The following is a 24402-nucleotide window of genomic DNA, read 5'->3' on the forward strand; positions in this document are numbered from 1 at the left end:
GTCATTATGACATTACATAATTAGCACTTCTAATTCATACAGCCAATTAACATTTAAATTGTACAATTTCATGCCACTATTTCTCTTCCTCCCCCCCCCCCCCCCCACCCCTCCCAGAATTGTCTGAGTGCCTTGTTTTTATTGGGGAAGTACCAGGCCTCTGTTAAATTATTAACTGAGTATGGTGTTGCTTTCTTGCAACATGTTCCTACTACTCAGTTCTTGCCCAGCCCCCATTAGAATAACCTCTCTGTTGGTGTCAATTTGAAACTCCACAAGCTTTGGATATGGTTTACTTTGAATTAATTGTTAGTGGTGATCTTTTCATCTGTAGATGTTAACCTTGGTTGCTTCCATTTTGGCCAAAGGTGGTGAACTCTATGCACAGCTCTGTTGGTATGAAAGTAGCTCCTCTTAGTCTAAAACATGTACTTTGTGAAGTTGGTCATTTTTTTTGTACTCTTCGCAGAAAATCCCCAAAGCTACATGTCCAATCAGTTACAGGATAAAACCAGGTTATTTTGCTCCGTTTTAAGAAGGTCATGTAAACTTTAGCAAGACTGAAACACATGGATTAAATAATGAGGAGAAAGAAAATCACAACGCAAACCTATTCGGAGCTTCTTTTACTTTGGTTAGGTAACTGCAAGCATTATCTCATTTTAAACTCATTTTAAAGATTTTTGCATTCGTATCTCAAAGACCATACAGAATACTTGCATTTTGTTTATTGTAAACTCAAGCTAAATTCTGTTGCATTTGAAGCTTGCAAAACATTATGAATTCTGTGGTGTTCATCTTCAGCAATATTTGTGTGCCAACTGCTCTTGTGAAAGTGACCTTCCTGACCCCTGAATATTATTTCATTCCAATGAATGGCGTGTTATTTCCCCTGTGGATAACATTTTGAAAGGTTTTTGTGCTTGGCTAAATTTTGTCTGAACGTGTGGATTAAGGGGAGTAGGCCCCTTTTCCTGATCAAGAATCTATCAACCTATGCCTCAAAGGTATTCAAGGATTCCACCTCAACCACCTTTTTGAGGAATAAAATTCCAAAGTGTCTCAAACCTCAGGGGAACACATTTTCCTCATCTCTCCTAAATGGACGACCCCTTATTTCGAAGTGGCCCTGAAATCGCAGTCTAGAACTAATAGAAACTACTGGTACCTCTAACAAACTATTATCAATTGAAGAAAAATTAATCGATTCACTTGTCCAGGCATTGTTGTAGTTTGTGTACCATGTCCGGAATCATTTCTATTAGGAACAATCTCTTGTTAAATCAGATTCTTGCATCCAAATTCTGCATTCAAAATAGTCCAGAGCAAGCTGTTTAAATCAATTGCAACTTGCATTTTAATAGCACCTTTGCTGCAAAACATCCCACAGTGCTTCACAGGAGTTGAAACAAAAATTGACGGAACTAAAGATGGACATGTTCGAAAGGGTCACTTGGTCAATGAGGTAGATTTTAAGAAGTGTCTGAGATATTTAGGGAGGGAAAGATACAACTTTGGGATGAAGGCAAGGTGGTTAGGGGTAAAGGACACTTGCACAAGAAGTTACAGTTTGAGGAGATTAGAGATTTGTAAACAAGGCTGGAAATTTTAAAACATGCTGGTAGCCTGAAAGTGTATGTAGGTCTGTAAGGACAGGTGAACATCAGTTGGTGCGAGTTGGCAGCAAGGAGTTCTAAATCATGTGGGATGGGTGGTCATTGGAACAGTTGAGTCTGGCTAAGGCAGTCTATTGGCGAGGATATGGGTGGCATGGTAGCAGTGGCTAGCACTTTTGCTTCACAGTGCCAGGGTCCTTGATTTGATTCTGGCCAGGGCTGATGTGCTGAGTGCACGTTCTCTGTGTCTGTGTGGGTTTCCTCCGGGTGCTCCGGTTTCCTCCCACAAGTCCTGAAAAGACGTGATTGTTAAGTGAATTGGACATTCTGAATTCTCCCTCGATGTACGCGAACAGGTGCCGGAGTGTGGCGACTGGGAGATTCTCACAGTAACTTCATTGCAGTGTGGATGTAAGCCTTTTGTGACACTAATAAAGATTATTATTATATGGACTCAGAAAATAAGCTCAGTGTTATAAACGTTTCAATTTGAGAGAGCTGGAATTGATGGCTAAGAAACAGTTTTAATGGGGACCCAAGGCAATGGTGTCGGCCTTGGTGATTAATTTGGCACATCTAGGCCTGCATATCAGCAAAGCAGTCTGATACCAGTGTGATTAGTATTGGAACCTAACATCTTTTGGATAATGTCACAGTGGCAGCAAGTAGTTGAGAATGGAGTGATGGGAAGTGCAGAAAGAACACCTGACCTAGGCCCACTCCTGGCCCTAAGCCCATAACCCCACCTAAACTAGCTATGATTGGACAAGCAAGACTGAAACTAAACCAGGTCAGTCCTGCTCTCTGGATGATGGAGGGGAGGTGTTGGGAATGGATGGTGTGGTTAGCTGAAAGGGTGCAGGCAGTATGAAAAGAAGAGAGCAAGTCATTTGTGACTGATTATGGCTGTCGTTGGGTGGAGACTTGGTTGAAATGGGAGTTTTGGAAAAGGTGGTCACAGATTTGATAGATAACGACTGTGTTCAGTGATCCGAGTGGAAAGGGAGGTTACAGACGATGGAGTTGATAGCACTGGTCATCCTCAACCTCAGTTAAATTATTTTAAAAGGGGAAAAAAACATTTAAAAACATCTTTGGTTATAAATGTCATAATTGCACCATTAGTCACATGTCCTTATGAGACTGTTGCCCAGGATTCCCAGTTCATTTAGGATGGAGACGGTGAGAAAAACCACGTAAGCAATCAAACATGTTGCTCCAAGTTTCTTGTCTAGTTTCCATCCATTAACTTTAATCGCCACAAATACGAAGATAATCGAAAGGAGGAGAGAAGCTGTTGTGTAGGTCATGCCATTGCTGTTCACTTTTACAGGTGATGTGTCAACAAATGCAGTTTTGATAAACCAGGGTATGCCAAGACACAGCATATCAAATACGTTGGAACCTACAATGTTTGCCATCGCCATATCGCCTTTGCCTGTGAGTTGAGGGAGAAAAAAATTGTTTTATCATAGTATTAAAGCAATTGCATTCCAATATTCCACTTTGAGATTGTACCTTTGAGTATTACAAGTGTAATCAGAAGTGTACGGAACTTTCGTACAAGTGTATGGAATGGTGATTAAAAATGGAACAGTGACAAAGTTTGGTTAAATTGAGGGGCAGAGTTTACAAAGACAAATAATCTTTATTAGTGTTGCAAGTAGGCTTACATTAACACTGCAAAAAAGTTACTGTGAAAATCCCCTAGTCGCCACACTCCGGTGCCTGTTTGGGTACACGGAGGGAGAATCAGAATGTCCAATTCATCTAACAAGCACGTTTTTTGGGACTTGTAGGAGGAAGCACCTGGAGGAATCCGACACAGGCATGGGGAGAATGTGCAGACTCCACACAGACAATGACCCAAGCCGGGAATCGAACCTGGGGCCCTGGTGCTGTGAAACAACAATGCTAAACACTCTGCTACTGTGCTGCCCTCAAGCCGGGGCAAGACACAGTGCTGGATTGTAGGAGTGGAGAAGCTTCAAGGTGAGGTGGCAGGGCATTTAAGAGACTAAAGGATCTTGAGGTATTTCCGAACCTTGGAGACCAGAGCCAATACTGGTGGTAGTTGAGTGGTGCAGGATAGATAAACTTTTGCATAAGCTTAAATTTATGGCGATAAATAATCATATGGTTGTGCTAAAAGAATAAATTTGTCAAAGCTTTTGGACATTCATCAGGACATTCGCAAGAATACAATACAAGGGAAATCAACAAATTTATTCCTTATGAGAAGAGTGGTTGGCAGGTATGCTTGGCCAGGAAGAATATACCAGTTGGTGACTGGCGCTTAACTGCCAAGCATTGTGAAATCAAAACCAGGTTGGTCAACCCTGAGGAATGAACCAGCAAATGGCTGTCACTTATTTTGTTTAGCTGAAGTAGGCACAATTTGTGTACAGCTTCTTTCCAAAGAACAGGGCATTGTGTATTATTATGTAGCCTTCAGTATGTATCACACTGCGAGCCTGACTGACAATCTTAGAATTTGTCAAAGGCGTAACTCTTAACACACTGAAGATTATTTAGCAAATGTTGTCCAATCGCAGCATTGCTGAATCACATCCAATATTGGACAGTGGAGATAAAAGGTCGGAGTGCCTTGCGCATGTTGTCAGCTGATGGGATGGAGGTAGAAATTGGTGTTGTGTGATGGAGCTGGAGTGGGGTATAATGGTAAAATGAGATGCTGATGTTGAACAGTTGATTTACTGGCAGTGGAAACAACTGGCTCATTTTGACTAAATGTTAAAAGGGCCACAAATAGTGACAAATTTAGTCTTTAAGCACAACCATATGACTATTTATCGCCATAAATTTAAGCTCATCCAAAACTTAGTCTATCCTGCACCACTCAACGACCACCAGTTATTAGAATGAGTTGAAAGCAACACCTTCAGTCTTGATGTTTAATAGGTGTTAATTGCAGCTCCGGGTCGGAGAATCCCCATGGGCGGCGTGAATCCCGCCCCGCCGCTCCGACGGCAGCTGCCACATTCTCTGGCACCGGTTTTTGGGCAGGGGCCACGCCGCGCCGTTGGCAGCGTGCCCCCCGGCAATTCTCCGGGCCCCGATGGGCCAAGCTGTCGCCGGATTCTGGCCAGTCCAGCCGGCGTGGGTTAGACATTGTCCCACACGGCAGGACCTGGCTGGTAGGCCAGCTGGTGCGGTCCTCCGGGGGCGCGGGGAGAGGGGGGGGATCCAGCGCGGGGGCCCCCCACGGAGGCCTGGCCCGTGATCGGGTCCACCAATCTGCGGGTGGGCGTGTGCCGTGGGGGCACTCCTTCCTTCCGCTCCGGCCTCTGTAGGTCTCCACCATGGCCGGCGCAGAGAAGACAACCCCCTGCGCATGCGCTAGAATAAGCCGGCCGGTCTGCGCATGCGCGGACCCACTCCGGCGGTTCTGCGCATGCGCTAACTTGCCCCATCCCTTCGGTGCCGGTTGGCACAGTGCCAATCCCTCTGGCGCCGACCTCGCCCCCAAAAGTGCGGAGGATTTCGCAACTTCCGGTCGGCCCGACGCCGGAATGGTTCGCGTCACTTTTTACGTCAGCGCGGGGCCATCTCGGGGATTTGGAAGAATCCTGCCCCACATGTCCGCACAGAGGTCATGGTGGGGAGAGCAGCGATTGGAGAGATTGTAGTATGGTGCTTCTATTTCTCAAAAATACCTGACCAAATAAATCAGAAAATGACCATACCAGTTTAACAAACTCCTTTGAAAATAAGGGGTATTCCTTGCTGCTAATTTTACAGGAAATATCTGTTTGTTGCCGACTTTAAAGCAAGGGTGTCAGAACTGCAGTGTAACCACTGACCTTTTAACCAGGCAATATGTTTGACTTTAAGTGGGAGACTGGTGTATGGTAACATCACAGGACGTGTAACCTCAGGACCCTGGCTCCAGGGCATGGGTTCAAATTACACCATGGCAGCTGGCGGAATTTAAATTTGGGATTTCTGGAATTGAAAGCTACTCTCAATAATGGTGGCCGTGAAACTATTGATCGGCATAAAAACCCACCTGCTTTACTCATGTTCTTTAGGAATGACCTCGCAAGCTCTTCAGTTCTGAGGGCAATTAGGAATGGGTAACAAATGCCGTTAACACACACATCCAATGCATTGAAAGAATAAAAGGGTGGGGAGAAATGAAGTGCTCGTGACGTCTAGTAATGGTTGTTGTGTAGGAAAAGTGGCAGCACAAAGCAGACTCCTACACGCAGCAATCTGATAAAAACCAACAGGTTATCCAAGCATTATAATGTTGAATGAGGGATAAATATTGGCCAAACCCACTAGGGAAAACGCCACAACTCTGTGCCGTGAAATATTTTATGCTCACCTGGGAAGGCAGACATCTCATCTGAGCAACAGCAGCTGTGACAGTGCAGCACTCCTGCAGTACTCCACTGAAGTGGAGTGACAGCCTCAATTATCCTTCACAAATCTGTAGGTTTGAAAGGGCTGTTGGGCCATCAGGTTCACCGACATTCAAGGTATTCAAATTGCTATGTCATTTAATATTTTTCTGCATGGTGCCTTTTGCGAGATTTTCCTTGCACGCAAGACACACCCTGTCCGCTGCAAACCCTGTCTGCTGCAAAATGCTTTTTGAAAAAAACAGCTCTCAGGAAGAGATACAAGGCGGGGATAGAAACCTCCAATACCAGACAGTCAAAACAATGGGATGCTCCTGTCTGGGATGCGCATTAATAGCAACTTGGAGTTATTGTTGTTATTTGTTTTCTATTTGAATTCCTTCAGTGAGGAGAGAACGTCTCCATCCTTTTTCCAGGGTGTATGCTTTGGATGGGTTGAACCGTTTGCAGGTATGGTGTTGCTTACTTCTGAGCTAGCCAGAAGGAAAAATCTTTGCAGGAAAAAGTAATGTTGTTTAAAATTGTGAATAATCTCTTCTCCTAAACTTTTTAAGATCAAGCAATTTTTAAAATGGTGCACTTAAAATGTTTCCTCTATCTAAGCTCTTCAAACTGCAGCAAGTCCTTCAGAGTTTTAATGATCTTTTGCGGATTTCAGCCAGGTTTCAGCACACATGAGCAGGTGGAGGACACATTTAGCCAGCAGCCAATTTTTACTTTTTATACATGTCGTTTGCAGCAGGGAAAGTGGAAAGCAATTTATTTTCTCTATTCGTTCATGGGATGCGGGCGTCGCTGGCTGGGTCAGCATTTATCGCCCACTGAAGAGTCAACCACGCTGCTGGGGGTCTGGACTCACATGTAGGCCAGACCGGGTAAGGATGGCAGATTTCCTTCCCTAAAAAGGATATTAGTGAACCAGATGGGTTTTTATGACAATCAACAATGGTTTCATGGTCATCAATAGAATTCCACCATCTGCGCTCATGGGATTCCAACCTAGTTCCCCAGAACATTTTTTTTTCAAATTCATTTACGGGATGTGGGTGTCGCCAGCATTTATTGCCCATCCCTAGTTGCCGTTCAGAAGGTGGTGGTGAGTTGCCTTCTTGAACCGCTGCAGTCCTTCAGGTGTAGGTACACCACTGTGCTGTTAGGGAGGGAGTTCCAGGATTTTGTCCCAGTGCCAGTGATATATTTCCAAGTCAGGGTGATGAGTATGTTGTCTCCCTGGTGCAAGGGTCACGGATGTCTCGGAGTGGCTGCAGGACATTCTGAGGGGGGGGGGGGGTGAACAGCCAGCTGTCGTGGTGCTCATAGGCACCAATGACAGGGGGATGGGAACCGATGCGGGAAGTTATCATGGGGGATTTTAATCTACATGTCGATCGGTTTAACCAGGTCGGTCAAGGCAACCTTGAGGAGGAGTTTATAGAATGTATCTGCGATAGTTTCCTAGAACAGTATGCAATGGAACCTACGAGGGAACAAGCGGTCCTACATCTTGTCCTGTGTAATGAGACAGGATTGATTCATAATCTCATACTTCACCCGAGGAAGGAGCAGTGCTCCGAAAGCTTGTGTTTGAAACAAACCTGTTGGACTTTAACCTGGTGTTGTAAGACTTCTTACTGTGTTCACCCCAGTCCAACGGCGGCATCTCCACATCATAATCTCATAGTTAGGGATCCTCTCGTAAGGAGCGATCACAATATGGTGGAATTTAAAATACAGATGGAGGGTTGGAAGGTAGAATCAAATACTCGTGTTCTGTGCTTAAACAAAGGAGATTACAATGGGATGAGAGAAGAACTAGCTAAGGTAGACTGGGAGCAAAGACTTTATGGTGGAACAGTTGAGGATCAGTGGAGAACCTTCCAAGCGATTTTTCACAGTGCGCAGCAAAGGTTTATACCAACAAAAATGAAGGACGGTAGAAAGAGGGAAAATCGACCGTGGATGTCTAAGGAAATAAGGGAGAGTATCAAGTTGAAGGAAAAAGCATACAAAGTGGCAAAGATTAGTGGGAGACTAGAGGACTGGGAAATCTTTAGGGGGCAACAGAAAGCTACTAAAAAAGCTCTAAAGAAGAGTAAAATAGATTATGAGAGTAAACTTGCTCAGAATATAAAAACATAGTAAAGTTTCTGCAAATATATAAAACAAAAAAGAGTGGCTCAGGTAAATATTGGTCCTTTAGAGGAAGAGAAGGGAGTTTTAATAATGGGAGATGAGAAAATGGCTGAGGAACTGAACAGGTTTTTTTTGGGTCGGTCTTCACAGTGAAAGACACAAATAACATGTCAGTGACTGATAGAAATTAGGCTATGACAGGTGAGGACCTTGAGAGGATTGTTATCACTAAGGAGGTAGTGATGGGCAAGCTAATGGGGCTAAAGGTAGAGAAGTCTCCTGGCCCTGATGGAATGCATTCCAGAGTGCTAAAAGAGGTGGCGAGAAAAATTGCAAATGCATTCGTGATCATTTACCAAAATTCACTAGACCCTGGGGTGGTCCCGGCGGATTGAAAATTAGCAAACGTGACACCACTGTTTAAAAAAGGAGGTAGGCAGAGAGCGGGTAATTGTAGGCCAGTGAGCTTAACTTTGGTATTAGGGAAGATGCTGGAATCTATCATCAAGGAAGAAATAGCGAGGCATCTGGATAGAAATTGTCCCATTGGGCAGACGCAGCATGGGTTCATAAAGGGCAGGTCGTGCCTAACTAATTTAGTGGAATTTTTTGAGGACATTACCAGTTCAGTAGATAACGGGGAGCCAATGGATGAGGTATATCTGGATTTCCAGAAAGCCTTTGACAAGGTGCCACACAAAGGTTGCTGCAGAAGATAAAGATGCATGGCATTAAGAGTAAAGTAGTTGCATGGATAGAGGATTGATTAATTAATAGAAAGCAAAGAGTGGGGATTAATGGGTGTTTCTCTGGTTGGCAATCAGTAGCTAGTGGTGTCCCTCAGGGATCAGTGTTGGGCCCACAATTGTTCACAATTAAATAGATGATTTGGAGTTGGGTCCATGTGTCCAAGTTTGCAGACAACACTAAGATGAGTGGTAAAGCAAAAAGAGCAGAGGATATTGGAAGTCTGCAGAGGGATTTGGATAGGTTAAGTGAATGGGCTAGGGTCTGGCAGATGGAATACAATGTTGACAAATGTGAGGTTATCTATTTTGGTAGGAATAACAGCAAACGGGATTATTATTTAAATGATAAAATATTAAAACATGCTGCTGTGCAGAGAGACCTGGGTGTGCTAGTGCATGAGTCGCAAAAAGTTGGTTTACAGGTGCAACAGGTGATTAAGGCAGCAAATGGAATTGTGTCCTTCATTTCTAGAGGGATGGAGTTTAAGACTAGGGAGGTTATGCTGCAATTGTATAAGGTGTTAGTGAGGCCACACCTGGAGTATTGTGTTCAGTTTTGCTCTCCTTACTTGAGAAAGGATGTACTGGCACTGGAGGGTGTGCAGAGGAGATTCACGAGGTTAATCCCAAACTGAAGGAGTTGGATTACGAGGAAAGGTTGAGTAGACTGGGACTGTACTCATTGGAATTTAGAAGGATGAGGGGGGATCTTATAGAAACATATAACATTATGAAGGGAATAGATAGGATAGATGTGGGCAGGTTGTTTCCACCGGTGGGTGAAAGCAGAACTAGGGGGCATAGCCTCAAAATAAGGGGAAATAGATTTAGGACTGAGTTTAGGAGGAACTTCTTCACCCAAAGGGTTGTTAATCTATGGAATTCCTTGCCTAGTGAAGCAGTAGAGGCTCCGTCATTAAATGTTTTTAAGATAAAGATAGATAGTTTTTTGAAGAATAAAGGGATATTAAGGGTTATGGTGTTCGGGCCGGAAAGTGGAGCTGAGTCCACAAAAGATCAGCCATGATCCCATTGAATGGCGGAGCAGGCACGAGGGGCCAGATGGCCTACTCCTGCTCCTAGTTCTTATGAGTGACTTGGAGGGGAACCTCCAGGTGGTGGGGTTCCCATGTATCTGCTGCCCTTGTCCTTCGAGATGGTAGAGGTCGTGGGTTTGGAAGGTGCGGAGTATGGGAACCTGGTGGGTTACAGCAGTGAATCTCGTAGGCGGTACACAAGATTGCCACTGTTTTTTGGTAGTGGAAGGTTTGAATGTTTGTGGAAGGAGGAGCCTACTTTGTGGCCTACTTTTTCCTGGATGGTGTTGAGCTTCTTGAGTGTTGTGGGAGCTGCACTCATCCAGGCAAGTGGACAGTATTCCATGGCACTCCTGACTTGTGCCTTGTAGATGGTTGACAAGCTTTCATAGGGGGGGCGGTCAGGAGGTGAATTACTCGCTGTAGGATTCCTAGCCTTTGACCTGCCCTGGTGGCCACAGTATTAATGTGGCTAGTCCAGATCAGTTTCTGACCAATGTAACCCCTAGGACGTTGATTGTGGGGGATTCAGCGATGGTAATGCCATTGAATGTTATGGGACGATGGTTAGATCTTCTCTTGTAGGATCTAACCCTGGGTCTCTGGATTCCTAGTCCAGTGACAATATCACTGCGCAATTGCTTCCCCAAACAAGGACCAAAGAATGGCGGCATTAAAAGCTGCCCTATAACTGAAGAGTTTCATTAATAAAACCCAGTAAGCTAAGAGACGCTTCATATATCTTGCACCATAGCTATTAAGGTTTCACATTCTACGAAAATCTTTTGTTTCAGTTTCACACTTTAAAAACATCTTAAGATAATTTAATACTGTAACAGAATTATTAGGTTAGTTATTTTCAATACGCTGCTGATTAACAGTATCGATTACCTCCTTTTTTGTGTAGTTGTCTTTCCGCCATTCATAAAAGTCAGTTACTTTACTTCAGAATAAAAATGTATTCATACCTTCTCTGGCAACAAGTACACTGGCTACTGTGTCCGGAATACTGGTTCCTGCTGCCAACAGCGTGAGACCCATTACTGTCTCAGGTATTTCCAGGGTTTCTCCTGAATTGTAAGAGTTTGAGTTTAGTGTTCACGTTGTCCGAGAGAATTCACATCCCATCGTCCCCCACCCCGACACACAGCCTGCACTTCGTAACAGCTGTATAAAGTCACAATATTTGAAAATGAAACATTCAAGGATTTAACACAGGGCGGCACAGTGGCTCGCACTGTTGTCTCACAGCTCCAGGCACCCTGGTTCAATTCCAGCCTCCGGTGACTCTGTGGAGTTTGCACTTTCTCCCAGTGTCTGCATGGGTTTCCTTCGGGTGCTCCGGTTTCCTCCCACAGTCCAAAGACGTGCAGGTTAGGTGAATTGGCCATGATCAATTGCGCCTTAGTGTCCAAAAGGTGAGGTAACAACAGGGAAGGACAGGATTGGCAGCTAAACATTCCAGGATCTCGATGTTTCAGGCGGGATAGATGGGCAGGTAAAAGGGGTGGAGGAGTTGTGCTACTGGTTAGGGAGAATATCACAGCTGTACAGTCACAATGTTGGGGGTTTACTACAGGCCTCCCAACAGCCAGCGGGAGATAGAGGAGCAGATAGGTAGACAGATTTTGGAAAGGAGTAAAGGCAACATGGTTGTTGTGATGGGAGACTTTAACTTCGCCAATATTGGGGCAGCACGGTGGCCTAGTGGTTAGCACAACCGCCTCACGGCGCTGAGGTCCCAGGTTCGATCCCGGCTCTGGGTCACTGTCCGTGTGGAGTTTGCACATTCTCCCCGTGTCTGCGTGGGTTTCGCCCCCACAACCCAAAAATGTGCAGAGTAGGTGGATTGGCCATGCTAAATTGCCCCTTAATTGGAAAAAATAATTGGGTAATCTAAATTTATAAAAAAAAACTTCGCCAATATTGGCTGGGACTCACTTAGTGCTAGGGGCTTGGACGGAACAGAGTTTGTAAGGAGCATCCAGGAGGGCTTCTTAAAAGAATATGTGGATTGTCCAACTCGGGAAGGGGCTGTTCTGGACCTGGTATTGGGAATGAGCCCCGGCCAGGTGGTAGAAGGTTCAGTAGGGGAGCATTTTGGAAACAATGACCACAATTCAGTAAGTTTTAAAGTGCTGCTGGACAAGGATAAGAGTGGTCCTAGGGTGAATGTGCTAAATTGGGGGAAGGCTAATTATAACAATATTAGGCGGGAACTGAAGAACGGAGATTGGGAGCGGATGTTTGAGGGTAAATCAGCATCTGACATGTGGGAGGCTTTCAAATGCCCGTTGAAAGAAATTCAGGACCGGCATGTTCCTGTGAGGAAGAAGGATAAATATGGCAAACTTTGCGATCCTTGGATAACGAGGGATATTGTATGCCTCGTCAAAAAGAAAAAGGAGGCATTTGTCAGGGCTAGAAGGGTTGGACCAGACGAAGCCTGTGTGGAATATAAGGAAAGTAGGAAGGAACTTTAGCAAGGAGTCAGGAGGGCTAAAAGGGGTCACGAAAGGTCATTGGCAAATAGGGTTAAGGAAAATCCCAAGGCTTTTTACACATACATAAAAAGCAAGAGGGTAGCCAGGGAAAGGGTTGGCCCACTGAAGGACAGGGGAGGGAATCTATGTGTGGAGCCAGAGGAATTGGGCGAGGTACTAAATGAATACTTTGCATCAGTATTGACCAAAGAGAAGGAATTGGCGGATGTTGAGTCTGGAGAAGGGTGTGTAGATAGCCTGGGTCACATTGAGATCCAAAAAGACGAGGTGTTGGGCGTCTTGAAAAATATTAAGGTGGATAAGTCCCCAGGGCCTGATGGGTTCTACCCCAGAATACTGAAGGTGGCAAGAGAGGAAATTGCCGAATCCTTGACAGAAATCTTTGGATCCTCACTGTCTTCAGCTGATGTCCCGGAGGACTGGAGACTAGCCAATGTTGTTCCTTTGTTTAAGAAGGGTAGCAAGGATAATCCACGGAACTACAAGCCGGTGAGCCTTACGTCAGTGGTAGGAAAATTACTGGAGAGAATTCTTCGGGACAGGGGTCGTATGAGCGAGAGGCAGTACGGTTTTATGAAGGGGAGGTCATGTCTCACTAACCTGATACAGTTTTTCGAGGTGGTCACAAAGATGATTGATGCAGGGAGGGTAGTGGATGTTGTCTATGTGGACTTCAGTAAGGCTTTTGACAAGGTCCCTCATGGCAGACTGGTACAGAAGGTGAAGTCACAGGGGATCAGAGGTGAGCTGGCAAGATGGACACAGAACTGGCTAGGTCATAGAAGGCAGAGAGTAGCAATGGAAGGGTGCTTTTCTGATTGGAGGGATGTGACTAGTGGTGTTCCACAGGGATCAGTGCTGGGACCTTTGCTGTTCATAATATATAGCAATGATTTGGAGGAAAATGTAACTGGTCTGATTAGTAAGGTTGCGGACGTCACAAAGGTTGGTGGAATTGCGGATAGCTATGAGGACTGTCAAAGAATACAGCAGGATTTAGATCATTTGAAGACTTGGGCGACGAGATGGCAGATAGAGTTTGATCCGGAGAAATGTGAGGTAATGCATTTTGGAAGGTCTAAAACAGGTAGGGAATATACGGTGAATGGTCGAACCCTCAAGGGTATTGACAGAGAGATCTAGGTGTACAGGTCCACAGGTCACTGAAAGGGGCAACACAGGTGGAGAAGGTAGTCAAGAAGGCATATGGCATGCTTGCCTTCATTGGCCGGGGCATGGAGTATAAAAATTGGCAAGTCATGTTGCAGTTGTATCGAACCTTAGTTAGGCCACACTTGGAGTATAGTGTTCAATTCTGGTCGCCACACTACCAGAAGGAGGCTTTAGAGAGGATGCAGAACAGAATTACCAGGATGTTGCCTGGTATGGAGAGCATTAGCTATGAGGAGAGGTTGAATAAATTTGGTTTGCTCTCACTGGAACGAAGGAAGTTGAGGGGTGACCTGATAGAGGTCTACAAAATTATGAGGGGTATAGACTGATTGGATAGTCAGAGACTTTTTCCCAGGGTAGAGGGGTCAATTACTCCGGGGCATAGGTTTAAGGTGCGAGGGGCAAGGTTTAGAAGAGATATATAGGGCAAGTTTTTTTTTTTTACACAGAGGGTAGTGGGTACCTGGAACTCGCTGCCGGAGGAGGTGGTGGAAGCAGGAAGAGGTGGAATAGTGACATTTAAGGGGCATCTTGACAAATACATGAATAGGATGGGAATAGAGGGATACGGACCCCGGAAGATTTTAGTTTAGAATGGTCGGCACAGGCTTGGAGGGCCAAAGGGCCTGTATCTGCGCTGTACTTTTCTTTGTTCTTTGTTAGGTAGGGTTATTGAGTTAAGGGGATAGGGTGGGGGCCTAACCCAAGATAGGGTACCCTTTCAGAGAATCGGTGTGTGGTGATATTGGTTGGTGGTTGAAGAAAAGCACTGTGTTGGTGTTGGTGGTTGAAGAAAAGCACTGTAAAGGCTGATGTGGTAAAACAAGATAAGACAGTGCGATTTGTTAGAGTGGTAAAGGAAAGCCCAAGGGAAACGAAGGAGGTGCAAACGATTGTACAGCCTGTTCAAGAAGTAATTGTTAAGAAGGTGCCAGATGTCTTTAAAGAATTTACTTGTGTGAGTAAAGTTTACTCATGTGGATCAGGAGGAGCAGGTAAAGAAGTCACAATTTTAAGAGATTCAGGGGCTCGTCAATCTTTAATGGTAAGAGATGAGGAATTATGTAGTTTGGGAAGAATGTTGCCAGAAAAGGTGGTGATATGTGGAATTCAGGATGAGAGGAGTAGCGTTCCATTAAATAAGATCAGGTTGGAAAGTCCAGTGAAGAGTGGTGAAGTGGTAGTAGGAGTAATAGAGAAACTATCTTGTCCAGGAATACAGTTTATCTTGGGTAATGATATAGCTGGATCGCAGGTAGGAGTGATGCCTACTGTGGTTGATAAACCAGAGGAAAATCAGACAACTGAAGTGTTGAAGGACGAATATCCTGGGGTTTTTCCGGATTGTGTAGTAACAAGGTCGCAAAGTCACAGGTTAAGACAAAAGGAGAAAACAAAGAGTGAAGATGAAGTTGAAGTTCAATTATCAGAAACGATGTTTGATCAGATGGTTGAAAAAGAACAAGAACAGGAGGAGGATGAGGCGGATATTTTTAGCTGAGGAAAATTGGCGGAGTTACAACAGAAAGATGTAGAAATAAAACAGATATATCAGAATGCATATACGGAAGAGGAATCGGAGAGTATACCAGAGTGTTATTACCGTAAAAGTGATGTCTTGATGAGAAAATGGAGACCTTTACATATGCAGGCAAATGAGAAGTGGGCAGAAGTTCATCAAGTAGTATTGCCGGTAGGGTATAGAAAGGAGGTGTTGCGAGTTGCACATGAGGTACCAGTGGGAGGTCATTTGGGAATAAGGAAAACTCAAGCTAAAATCCAGAAACACTTTTATTGGCCTGGACTACATAAAGACATAGTTAAATTTTGTCAATCATGTCACACATGTCTAGTGATAGGGAAACCTCAAGCAGTGATAAAACCAGCACCCTTAATACCCATTCCAGCATTTGAGGAACCTTTTATGAGGGTCCTAATTGATTGTGTAGAACCGCTTCCTAAAACAAAAATTGGGAATCAATATCTTTTGACTATAATGGATGTGTCTACTAGGTTTCCAGAGGCCATCCAGAACGTAATATTACAGCTAAAAGGATTGTGGAGGAGTTACTTAAATTCTTTACTAGATATGAACTACCCACAGAAATTCAATCGGATCAAGGATCAAATTTTACTTCAAAGTTGTTCAAAGAGGTTTTGGATAGCTTAGGAATAAAACAATTTAAATCAACTGCATACCATCCAGAATCGCAGGGAGCGTTAGAAAGGTGGCATCAGACATTAAAGACAATATTGAGGGCGTATTGTCAAGATGATCCAGAGGATTGGGATAAAGGAAGCCCATTTTTATTGTTTGCAATTAGGGATGCACCTAATGAGTTTACCAAATTTAGTCCTTTTGAACTAATTTTTGGTCATGAGGTAAGAAAACTACTTAAATTGATTCAGGAAAAATTGGTGGGTGAGAAATTGGAAATTACACTATTGGATTACGTGTCAAATTTTAGGAAAGATTAAATAGAGCAGGTGAGTTGGCTAGACAACATTTGAAAGTTGCACAAAATGTGATGAAACAGGTAGCGGACAAGAAACCCAAAGTTCGTAGTTTTGTCAGTGGGGATAAAGTTTTAATATTGTTACCAGTGGTAGGTGAGCCTTTAAAAGCTACGTTTTGTGGACCGTATCAGATTGAAAGTAAATTAAGTGAGGTGAATTATGTGGTAAAAACACCAGATAGAAGGAAGACTCACCGAGTGTGTCATGTAAATATGCTTAAAAGGTACTTTGAAAGGGAAGGAGAGAAAAAGGGAGGTTTTAATGATTCTAACTCAAAGTGACGAACCGAATCCAGATGACTGTGAATTTGACATACCTCAAATTAAATTGGAAAATGAGGATGTTCTTAAAAATTGGGATAAATTGTTGAGTTACCTTCCAGAGGAAGACAAACTGACCCGAAAAAGTTATTGATTTCACATGGGCAGGTTTGTAGAGATAAATTGGGAAGTACTAAAATGGCTATACATAATGTAGATGTGGGAAATGCTGTTCCGATCAAACAACATCCATATAGACTTGACCCTTTAAAATTGGCACAGGTTGACAAAGAGATTGAGAGTATGCTTACAAATGGCATAATTGGAGTGGGTTGCAGCCAATGGAGCTCACCCATAGTGATGGTACCTAAACCAGACGGTACCCAACGGTTGTGTGTTGACTATCAAAAGGTGAATGCAGTTACAAGAACAGACTCTTATCCTATCCCACATTTGAAGGATTGCATTGAGAAAATGGGACTATCTGCTTTTATTTCCAACTTTCAGACATGGAAAGAACATTTAAAACATCGTATGGAGTTCTTCGATCGACTTCAGGAGGTGGGTTTGGTGATGAACCTAGCCAAAAGTGAATTTGGAGAAGCCCGAATCACTTTCCTTGCGGAGTTTCCGATACCCTCAAGACAAAGGGAAATAATGCGATTTCTTAGCATAAGTGGATTTGATCGAACATTTGTGCAAACGTTTTGTGGCGTGATTACTCCACTGATGGACTTGCTAAAGAAACGCCAAAAATTCAATGGACAGCGGACTTTCGACAGGCATTTAACTGCCTGAAAGCTGTGGTAGCCAATGTTCCTGTATTGGAGAATTGCAAGGGGCTCTGTGGTCAGATTGAACTAAAGTATCTGGTTCTAAAGAGAAATGCCGAGGAGTAGAGGAATGGATGGATCGTGCAGAGACTTTCTTGTTCAAAGAGACTGTCAATCGAGAAGATTTTCGGTTGAAGGAAGAAGAACAAAGAAAAATTGACTATATTATTATGCCTGTTTGAGTGTGTTGTTTTCTTTAAATGAAAATGTATATTTACTGTGTGCATTTCTTAGTGGATGGTGCAAAAGTGAAAAATGAAACCATCTTGAAGTTGATGGGTTTTTTTTCCTTGCTGGGGCGGGGGGGGGGGGGGGGGGGGGAGGTGTCATGTGAGAGTGCCTTTAAGAAATGGATGTTTCAGCAATGTACCTTTAAGAAATGCCGTGAGGTCAGAGTGTGGGTGGAGCTGGGCTTTTAGCTCAGCCATTTTGAAGTTTTTAGTTTCAGTTTGAGAGAGCAGCTGAAAAGTGCCTGGCTGGTTTGCTGAGAGCTGCAGGAAGGAAAAGAGCTGGTCTGGTGATTTCTGCAAATCCAAAGACTATAAATATATTGAATGTAACCTGTTGTGCTCCTATTTTTGAAGGGTTGAAGTCTTTAGGGAGGTTTAAAAGAAAAGTTTGCAGGATTGGGTCGTGTTGTATTATTTTTGGGGTTATCTTTGAAGTAAGGGGTGTTAAGAGATCCAATGTTTATTTTGAAAGGTTAAGTTAAATTCATGGAATAAACATTGTTTTGTTTTAAAAACCACATGTCCATAATTGTAATACCACACCTAGGGAACAAGCTGTGTGCTTCAAAAGCAACAATCCATTAAACGTTGGTTGGACTCATAATACATTTTGGGGTTCTGAAAACACCTCTCCCATAACAATATGCATCACTGTAAATACACAAGGGGTTAATGTAAATAACTAGCTAGACACTAGAGGGAGCACCAGAGACATGACACACAGACATTCAACTAATAGGCCAGTAAGATAGGATACGACCAATGGGCATTCAAGACACACACAGAGGTGACACTACCACAGGAGGGCATTACACCAACCCATATAAAAGGACACGGCACACATGATCTTCCTCTTTCCAGTGGAGACACTTAATGAGTACACAGGGTTGATTGAACATCACACCCACCACGTGGATTGTAGCAGACTGGTTCGTCAGTCTGAGTAGCTACAGCAGGATTAACAGGAGAGTCGAATCCAAGTAGGAGAATCGTTAACAGTTTAATAAATGTGTTCAAGCTATCTCCAAGTCTGAACCTTCCTTTGTCAGAGTGCACATCAAGGATGCAGCTTATGCTACGTCAAGAGCATAACAAAACACGGTGCAGACCCGAAGGGCCAAATGGCCTCCTGCGCTGTGGGGATTCTATACAGATCTTACATCAAGTAAATACGTTCTTTACAAGTTAACTTTTCAAGTTTTGATCAGCTGTCACATGACTACAATCTCAGCACAATAACCTTATTTTCCGATTCCCAGTCAGTTGATGTCACATGTTTTGGTACAGCATACCAACCTTCACAGCTTATGAGGTCCACACTTTCTCTGATATTTCTCAAGAGGAAGACCATGAAATAACGTCCACAATTGAGTACTCATTCAAGTTTTACAATAATGATTTTCCGTGCCGGGAATTGTTCGAGACTTGCTAATGTTTCACGTTGGGCCCTTACTCGAATGTATAAACTTTTATCAATGTAGTTTGTTCCCAACTAATTTACAACAGAATAGCCAGTTTATGTGACTTGCAAGAAAAACAAAAACACTGGCAATGTACCGCAGTTTAAAATTTTAAAGACTGGTTAAGGACACGTTTAAATCTTCAAATGAAGGCCCTTCTCCATCTACTTGCACAGTGTGGCAACCCCAGTAGTAGATCCAGCACTGCCGGTTTTAACTATATGTTAGAGAGTTGGGTGCATTGATGCAGTCCTTGTGTACCGCACAATCGAAATGCACAAAGGGCTTCATGAAATGGGACAATGCAATGGTTTTCTAATTGTACTGCTCCACTGAATGAGTGCTGGAAGTTCAGGAGGTGCCGTCAGATAAATGACTTTTCAGGTGGCTAGATATCACATGCTGCTATTTGAAAGGGTGTTCTTCCTATACCCGGGCCAACCTGATCCTTCAAACACCACCAAAAACATCTAATCTAAAGAGTAGTGCAGCATTGTCACCATTATGCTCAAATTCAGACTTCACAGTTTGTTTAATGCCTGTTCCCCATGGATCAGGATGTTGGAAACCATAGACATATCAATTGACATTCTGCACAGCTTTGGTGATATGCCTATGGGCCAGATCATAGCTGGATGGTGTGAGACCTCCAACCAGCAGGTGGCGGTACAGACACACCACGCGGTTTCAAGATTAAGGTCATGTGACTGGGGACCTGTATATAAGAAGAGGGGCTCATCCGGCCATCTCGAGAAGAACACGGGAGAGAGGGTAATACAATGTACATGTGACAAGTCAGCAGAAGTTGTGAGTTCCAGAGAAGTAGCAAGACTCCATGCTAACGTGCTCTGTATCAGATTGCCATCCTACTGAGCAAGACACAATAAGAGGATCTTGGTTGGACAGATCAAAGTGTTTGGTGAGTTCATCTGTAAAGTACAAGGGACCAACACAACATGGTACCAGGTGTAAAGATTTGAGGTTGGCAACGGCAGTGACAATGTTAGGCATTCGGCTGGAAGACTGTCCTGGTGAACTACAACCTGAGGCGACCCAACATGTAAAAATGTTGAAGCTCGAGATGGACGGACTGAGGGCCCCCACCCCAGCTTCAGACATCCGGCAACGTAGGTGAGAACTGGCAGCTATTCAAACGGCAGTTCCAGGCCCAGCCTGATCAAAGGCGAATCGCGTTGCTCCTAACATTGGCAGATTCACAAGCACTCAAACTACATAACTCATTTGTCTTTGAAAGTGAGAGGGATCGGAAGAGCTTCGATGAAGTAATGAAACGCTTAGATAAACACTGCTCCCCCAAGAAGAATGAAACATTTGAGCGTTATATGTTTCGTATGCGTACCCAGAGACCTGGCGAATTATTTGATAGTTTTGTCACAGACCCGAGGCTGGAGGCCCAGTCATGTAACTTTGGTGACTTAAAATCCTCGTTAATTCACGCCCAAATTGAATATGGTGTGCGTGATGATAACCTTCAGGTGATACGATTGCAGGAGGAAGATCTAGTACTGCAAAAAACAGTGAAGATTTGCCAGGTGACGAGATTGCTGCACAAAGAATAGGCGCACTCTGCTCAAAACGTTTGGTGTGGATGAAGAAGCCAGCGCCATTAATGCTGAGATTCGCGTCATAAAGAAATGTGGTCCCAGTGCGGGCGGCCATTTTAAGCGGCCATCAGGAGCTTGCGCCACCTTGTGCCACCTTGTGCCAAAAATGTGGCACTCAACATCTCCCACGGCAATGCCCGGCATATGGAAAAGCCTGTTCCAGGTGTGGCTGTGTTGGGCACTTTGCAAAATTCCACCATAGATCATGCATGAGCCGTGCATGCCGTAGATGAAATGGACACAGAAGAGTAATTTTACATTGACTGCATCGCGCCGAGAAACCATTTGGTGAACAGAAACAAAGATGGAAGCGCAATCAGAACAAAGCATGAAGACAACCAGAAGGTTCTGAACAATTTCACGTCCGTACTCAAATCAAATCAAATCAAAACAGTCCAATGATAATTTCATTGTGTGACTTTGACCGTAAAACGTTAATGAACCTAGTAAATCGGCATATTTTACAGCAGCTAAATGTGAAGCGAAACTTGCGCATCGGCCAGGAATCATGATAGACTTCGGCACCAGAATGCTAGAGACTTTCAACGTTTGTGAAATTTGTGCTCTCCGTGGCAGCTATAAAGCACACAATACTTTTTCATATCATTGGCTTGGATGTAGACTCAGCGATTGGTTTAAAATCGTGTGAATCATTCAATCTAGTCGAGCAGTTAAATCTCCTAGGAGATAGCTGGTCGCCAGTACACAGTGAATCACTGCAAGGCATTACGGTATGCACAATGTATGAGGATTTAGAAGAAATCCTATTGGAAGACGACAAACCAGGCAAAGGGACAGAATTGCCGGTGAGTATTCTACAATTCTGGCCAACAGTCTTGAAGAACGTGCTTCGATTCAATGGCATCAGACGAGGAGATGGTGAACCCGTATTAGAGCATCTGCTTGATACGAGTGTTAAATGGACAGAGAATAAAAAGCCGTGGAGCTTCACTCTGGAGTTTGCATTCGGGCCTAATGAATACTTTACGAATGAGGTGATAAGTAAAGTGCATCAGGTGGATTCACAGCCGCTGAAACAGTACATGGATGAGTCACAGATCATCGGATCCACAGTCAACTGGAGGGACGGCAAAATGTAACAGTCCAAGAAAGTCGAACGAAACCAAACCACAGGGGCCCGAGCAATCACACAACAGCAAAAAGAACCACATCCAAGGAATCTTTTTACAACTTTTTCAGGCCCACTCACATTCCACAGAGTGGAAGTTTAAGCTCAGAAATGGCGGCCAAGCAAAAGGCTGGTTTTGAAATTGGCGCCCTATTTCAAAAGCATGTAATTCCGTGTGCACAGTTATAGGTGCAAAGACAGACGGTCTTGCCGAATCCGGAGCTGAATATCATGAGAAACTGTTTGACGTTACTGACGATGATGAAGGTGAGACAGATGCTAAACACAATTAACTGCTTGTCCATCTCTTCACCAGCAGCACACGAGGCTCCAGAGACAAGCCTCCGGTGGTCTGCAAGCAATCACGCGGTGGTCACAGGGGACGCCCGGACCATGTTGGACTCTCTGGAGAGTGTGTGAAGAGTGGGAGTTTTGAGATGGCAGAGACAAAATTGAAGGCTGCCGATGCTACTGACGATCAGCCATTGAGAGAAACAGAAGCTCAAGAAATCGTACCGATTGTAGAGAAACTGGCCTCGGAGATACATGATGTCCCACCCCAAGTTCTGGAAATGGCTCCAATGACGCACTCCCAAGCAGGCGGCAACAGAAGACGATTGGGAGGACATCGCTGAAGAGACTGAGTGAGGTGATGCGGAGGTAAGATTATTCGGCGACTCTGACCCTGATCCTGAAGGCGACCTAATGACCGTATCATTATGCAGCTCACCGTGAGTTTTGTCCGGAAGACCCAGGGCTTGGATCAGCTCAACCATAAGCCATAGATATCTCTAGTGATGACGACCAAGCCCGATGATCCAGCAAGCCAAGGTGAGGTGAGACCACCAAGCATGGTTCCATCCTCCCTGCTGGCACCAGAAACTTGGGTGATCCAGCATGCTGATGAGGCCGTAGAAATGGGCAAAGGCCTTTCAACAGCACCGGGCGAAGCGCAAGACAAGCACAAAGCCAGCAAGTGTCCCTGACTCTGCAGAAGTGGACACCGATTTGAAACATTTTTTTCTGCACAGAATGCAAATGGACACTTTCTGTCAAACTTGCTTACTGTATAAGTGATATGCCTTGTCTGCATAATATGTAAAATGTAATGTTTCCTGTAAAGAGAATTTTATATTAAATGTTTTGTGAGGAAGGGGGATGTGGTGATATGCCTACGGGCCATATCATAGTTGGATGGTGTGAGACCTCCAACCAGCAGGTGGCAGTACAGACACAACATGCGGTTTCAAGACCAAGGTCATGTGACCGGGGACCTGTATATAAAGAGAGGCTCATCCGGCTATCTCGAGAAGAACACGAGATAGAGGGTAATAAGACATATAACAGGTCAGCAGAATTGCAAGTTCCAGAGGAATAGCAGACTCCATGATAACATGCTCTGTATCAGATTGCCATCCTGCTGCTTGAGACATAATAAAAGGATCTTGGTTGGACAGATTGAAGTGTTTGATGAGTTCATCTTTAAAGTACAAGGGACCAAACATAACAATAGCAACTACAACAGAGTCACTTATCCTTTTATTCACCTCTTGCTGTGTCAATGAATATTGGGGACAATAAAGCAAATTGTGGAAAAGTATTTCCATTTGTACAAGGTCCAGGGTAAAGCTATGCCAATATGTTTTTACTTGCAAGCGTAGTTCAGTGAAATACAATCACTGACATTTTAAGCCTGTAGATTTCCAAACTGTGCAAGTCCCAGTGTCCGGTGAGCTCTCCTTCCCTTCCTCTTGGCAGGTTTTCCATGTTCCCTGAGGGCAAGGGGTCCGGATCGTGAGGAATTTGTTTGTTAAAGGTGTCCAATAAGGTATTTTTGGAACAAATGTGGATAATCCAACTAGAGAAGGGGCTATATTGGACCTAGTACTAAAGCATGAGCCCAGCCAGGTCATCAAAGTTGCAGTGGGGACACATGTGGCGAACTGTGACTGCAATTCCGTAAGCTTTCGGATACTCATGGAAAAGGACGAGTGTTGTCCTAGGGTTAAGGTGATAAATTGAGGGAAGGCGAACTACTGCCAGATTAGGCAGGATTTGGAGGCTGTTGTTTGGGAGAGGTTGTTTGAGGGTAAATCCACATTTGGCACATGGGAGTCTTTTGAGGAGCAGTTGATGGGAGTGCAGGACAGGCATGTGCCGGTAAAAAGGATGAAGAAGGATGACTAGGGAAACCGCAAATCTTGTCAAAAAGAAAAAAAGATGCATAATTTAAATATAGGCAACTAAAAACAGATGAAGCACTTGAGGAATACAAGGGAAGTAGAAAAGAGCTCAAGCAGGGAGTTAGGAGAGTATAAAAGGGTCATGAAATGTCCTTGGAGACAAGGAGAATCCCAAGGCATTTTATACGTATATTAGGAACAAGAGGGTAGCTAGAGAAAGAGTCAGTCCACTCAAGGACAAAGGAGGGAAATTATGCGTAGAACCAAAGGAACTGGAGAGATCCTTAATGAGTATTTTACAATGGTATTCACACAAAGGAGATGGACATGTTGATTGGTGGTGTCTCAGAGGGATGTGTAAACATTTTAGAACAGGTCGTTATTATGAGGGAGGAAGTGTTAGGTGTGTGAAAAAGCAGTAAGGTAGTCAAATCCCCAGGGCCAGATGGCATATATCCCAAATTACTGAGGGAGACAAGAGATGAAATCGCTGGGCCTCTGACAAAAATCTTTCATTGGCCACAGGTGAGATCTCAGGAGGATAGCCAATGTTGTACCATTATTT

General features: G+C 44.1%; 1 protein-coding gene across 1 annotated transcript in view; it reads right to left on the reverse strand.

Annotated features, from left to right (window-relative positions):
• Positions 1-1333: 1333 nt before the first annotated feature.
• slc24a5 (solute carrier family 24 member 5) overlaps positions 1334-24402 on the reverse strand; it is a 58680-nt gene continuing 35611 nt past the window's right edge. Inside the window, exons 8-9 of the mRNA XM_038814756.1 lie at positions 10892-10993; positions 1334-3054 (exon numbers count right to left, since the gene is read on the reverse strand). Of these exons, the coding sequence (XP_038670684.1) occupies positions 2738-3054; positions 10892-10993 (419 nt within the window). The 3' untranslated portion in view covers positions 1334-2737. The remainder of the gene's footprint in view (positions 3055-10891; positions 10994-24402) is intronic.

Source organism: Scyliorhinus canicula, chromosome 12 (genome assembly GCF_902713615.1).
Source record: "Scyliorhinus canicula chromosome 12, sScyCan1.1, whole genome shotgun sequence".
Taxonomy (NCBI): Eukaryota; Metazoa; Chordata; class Chondrichthyes; order Carcharhiniformes; family Scyliorhinidae; genus Scyliorhinus; species Scyliorhinus canicula.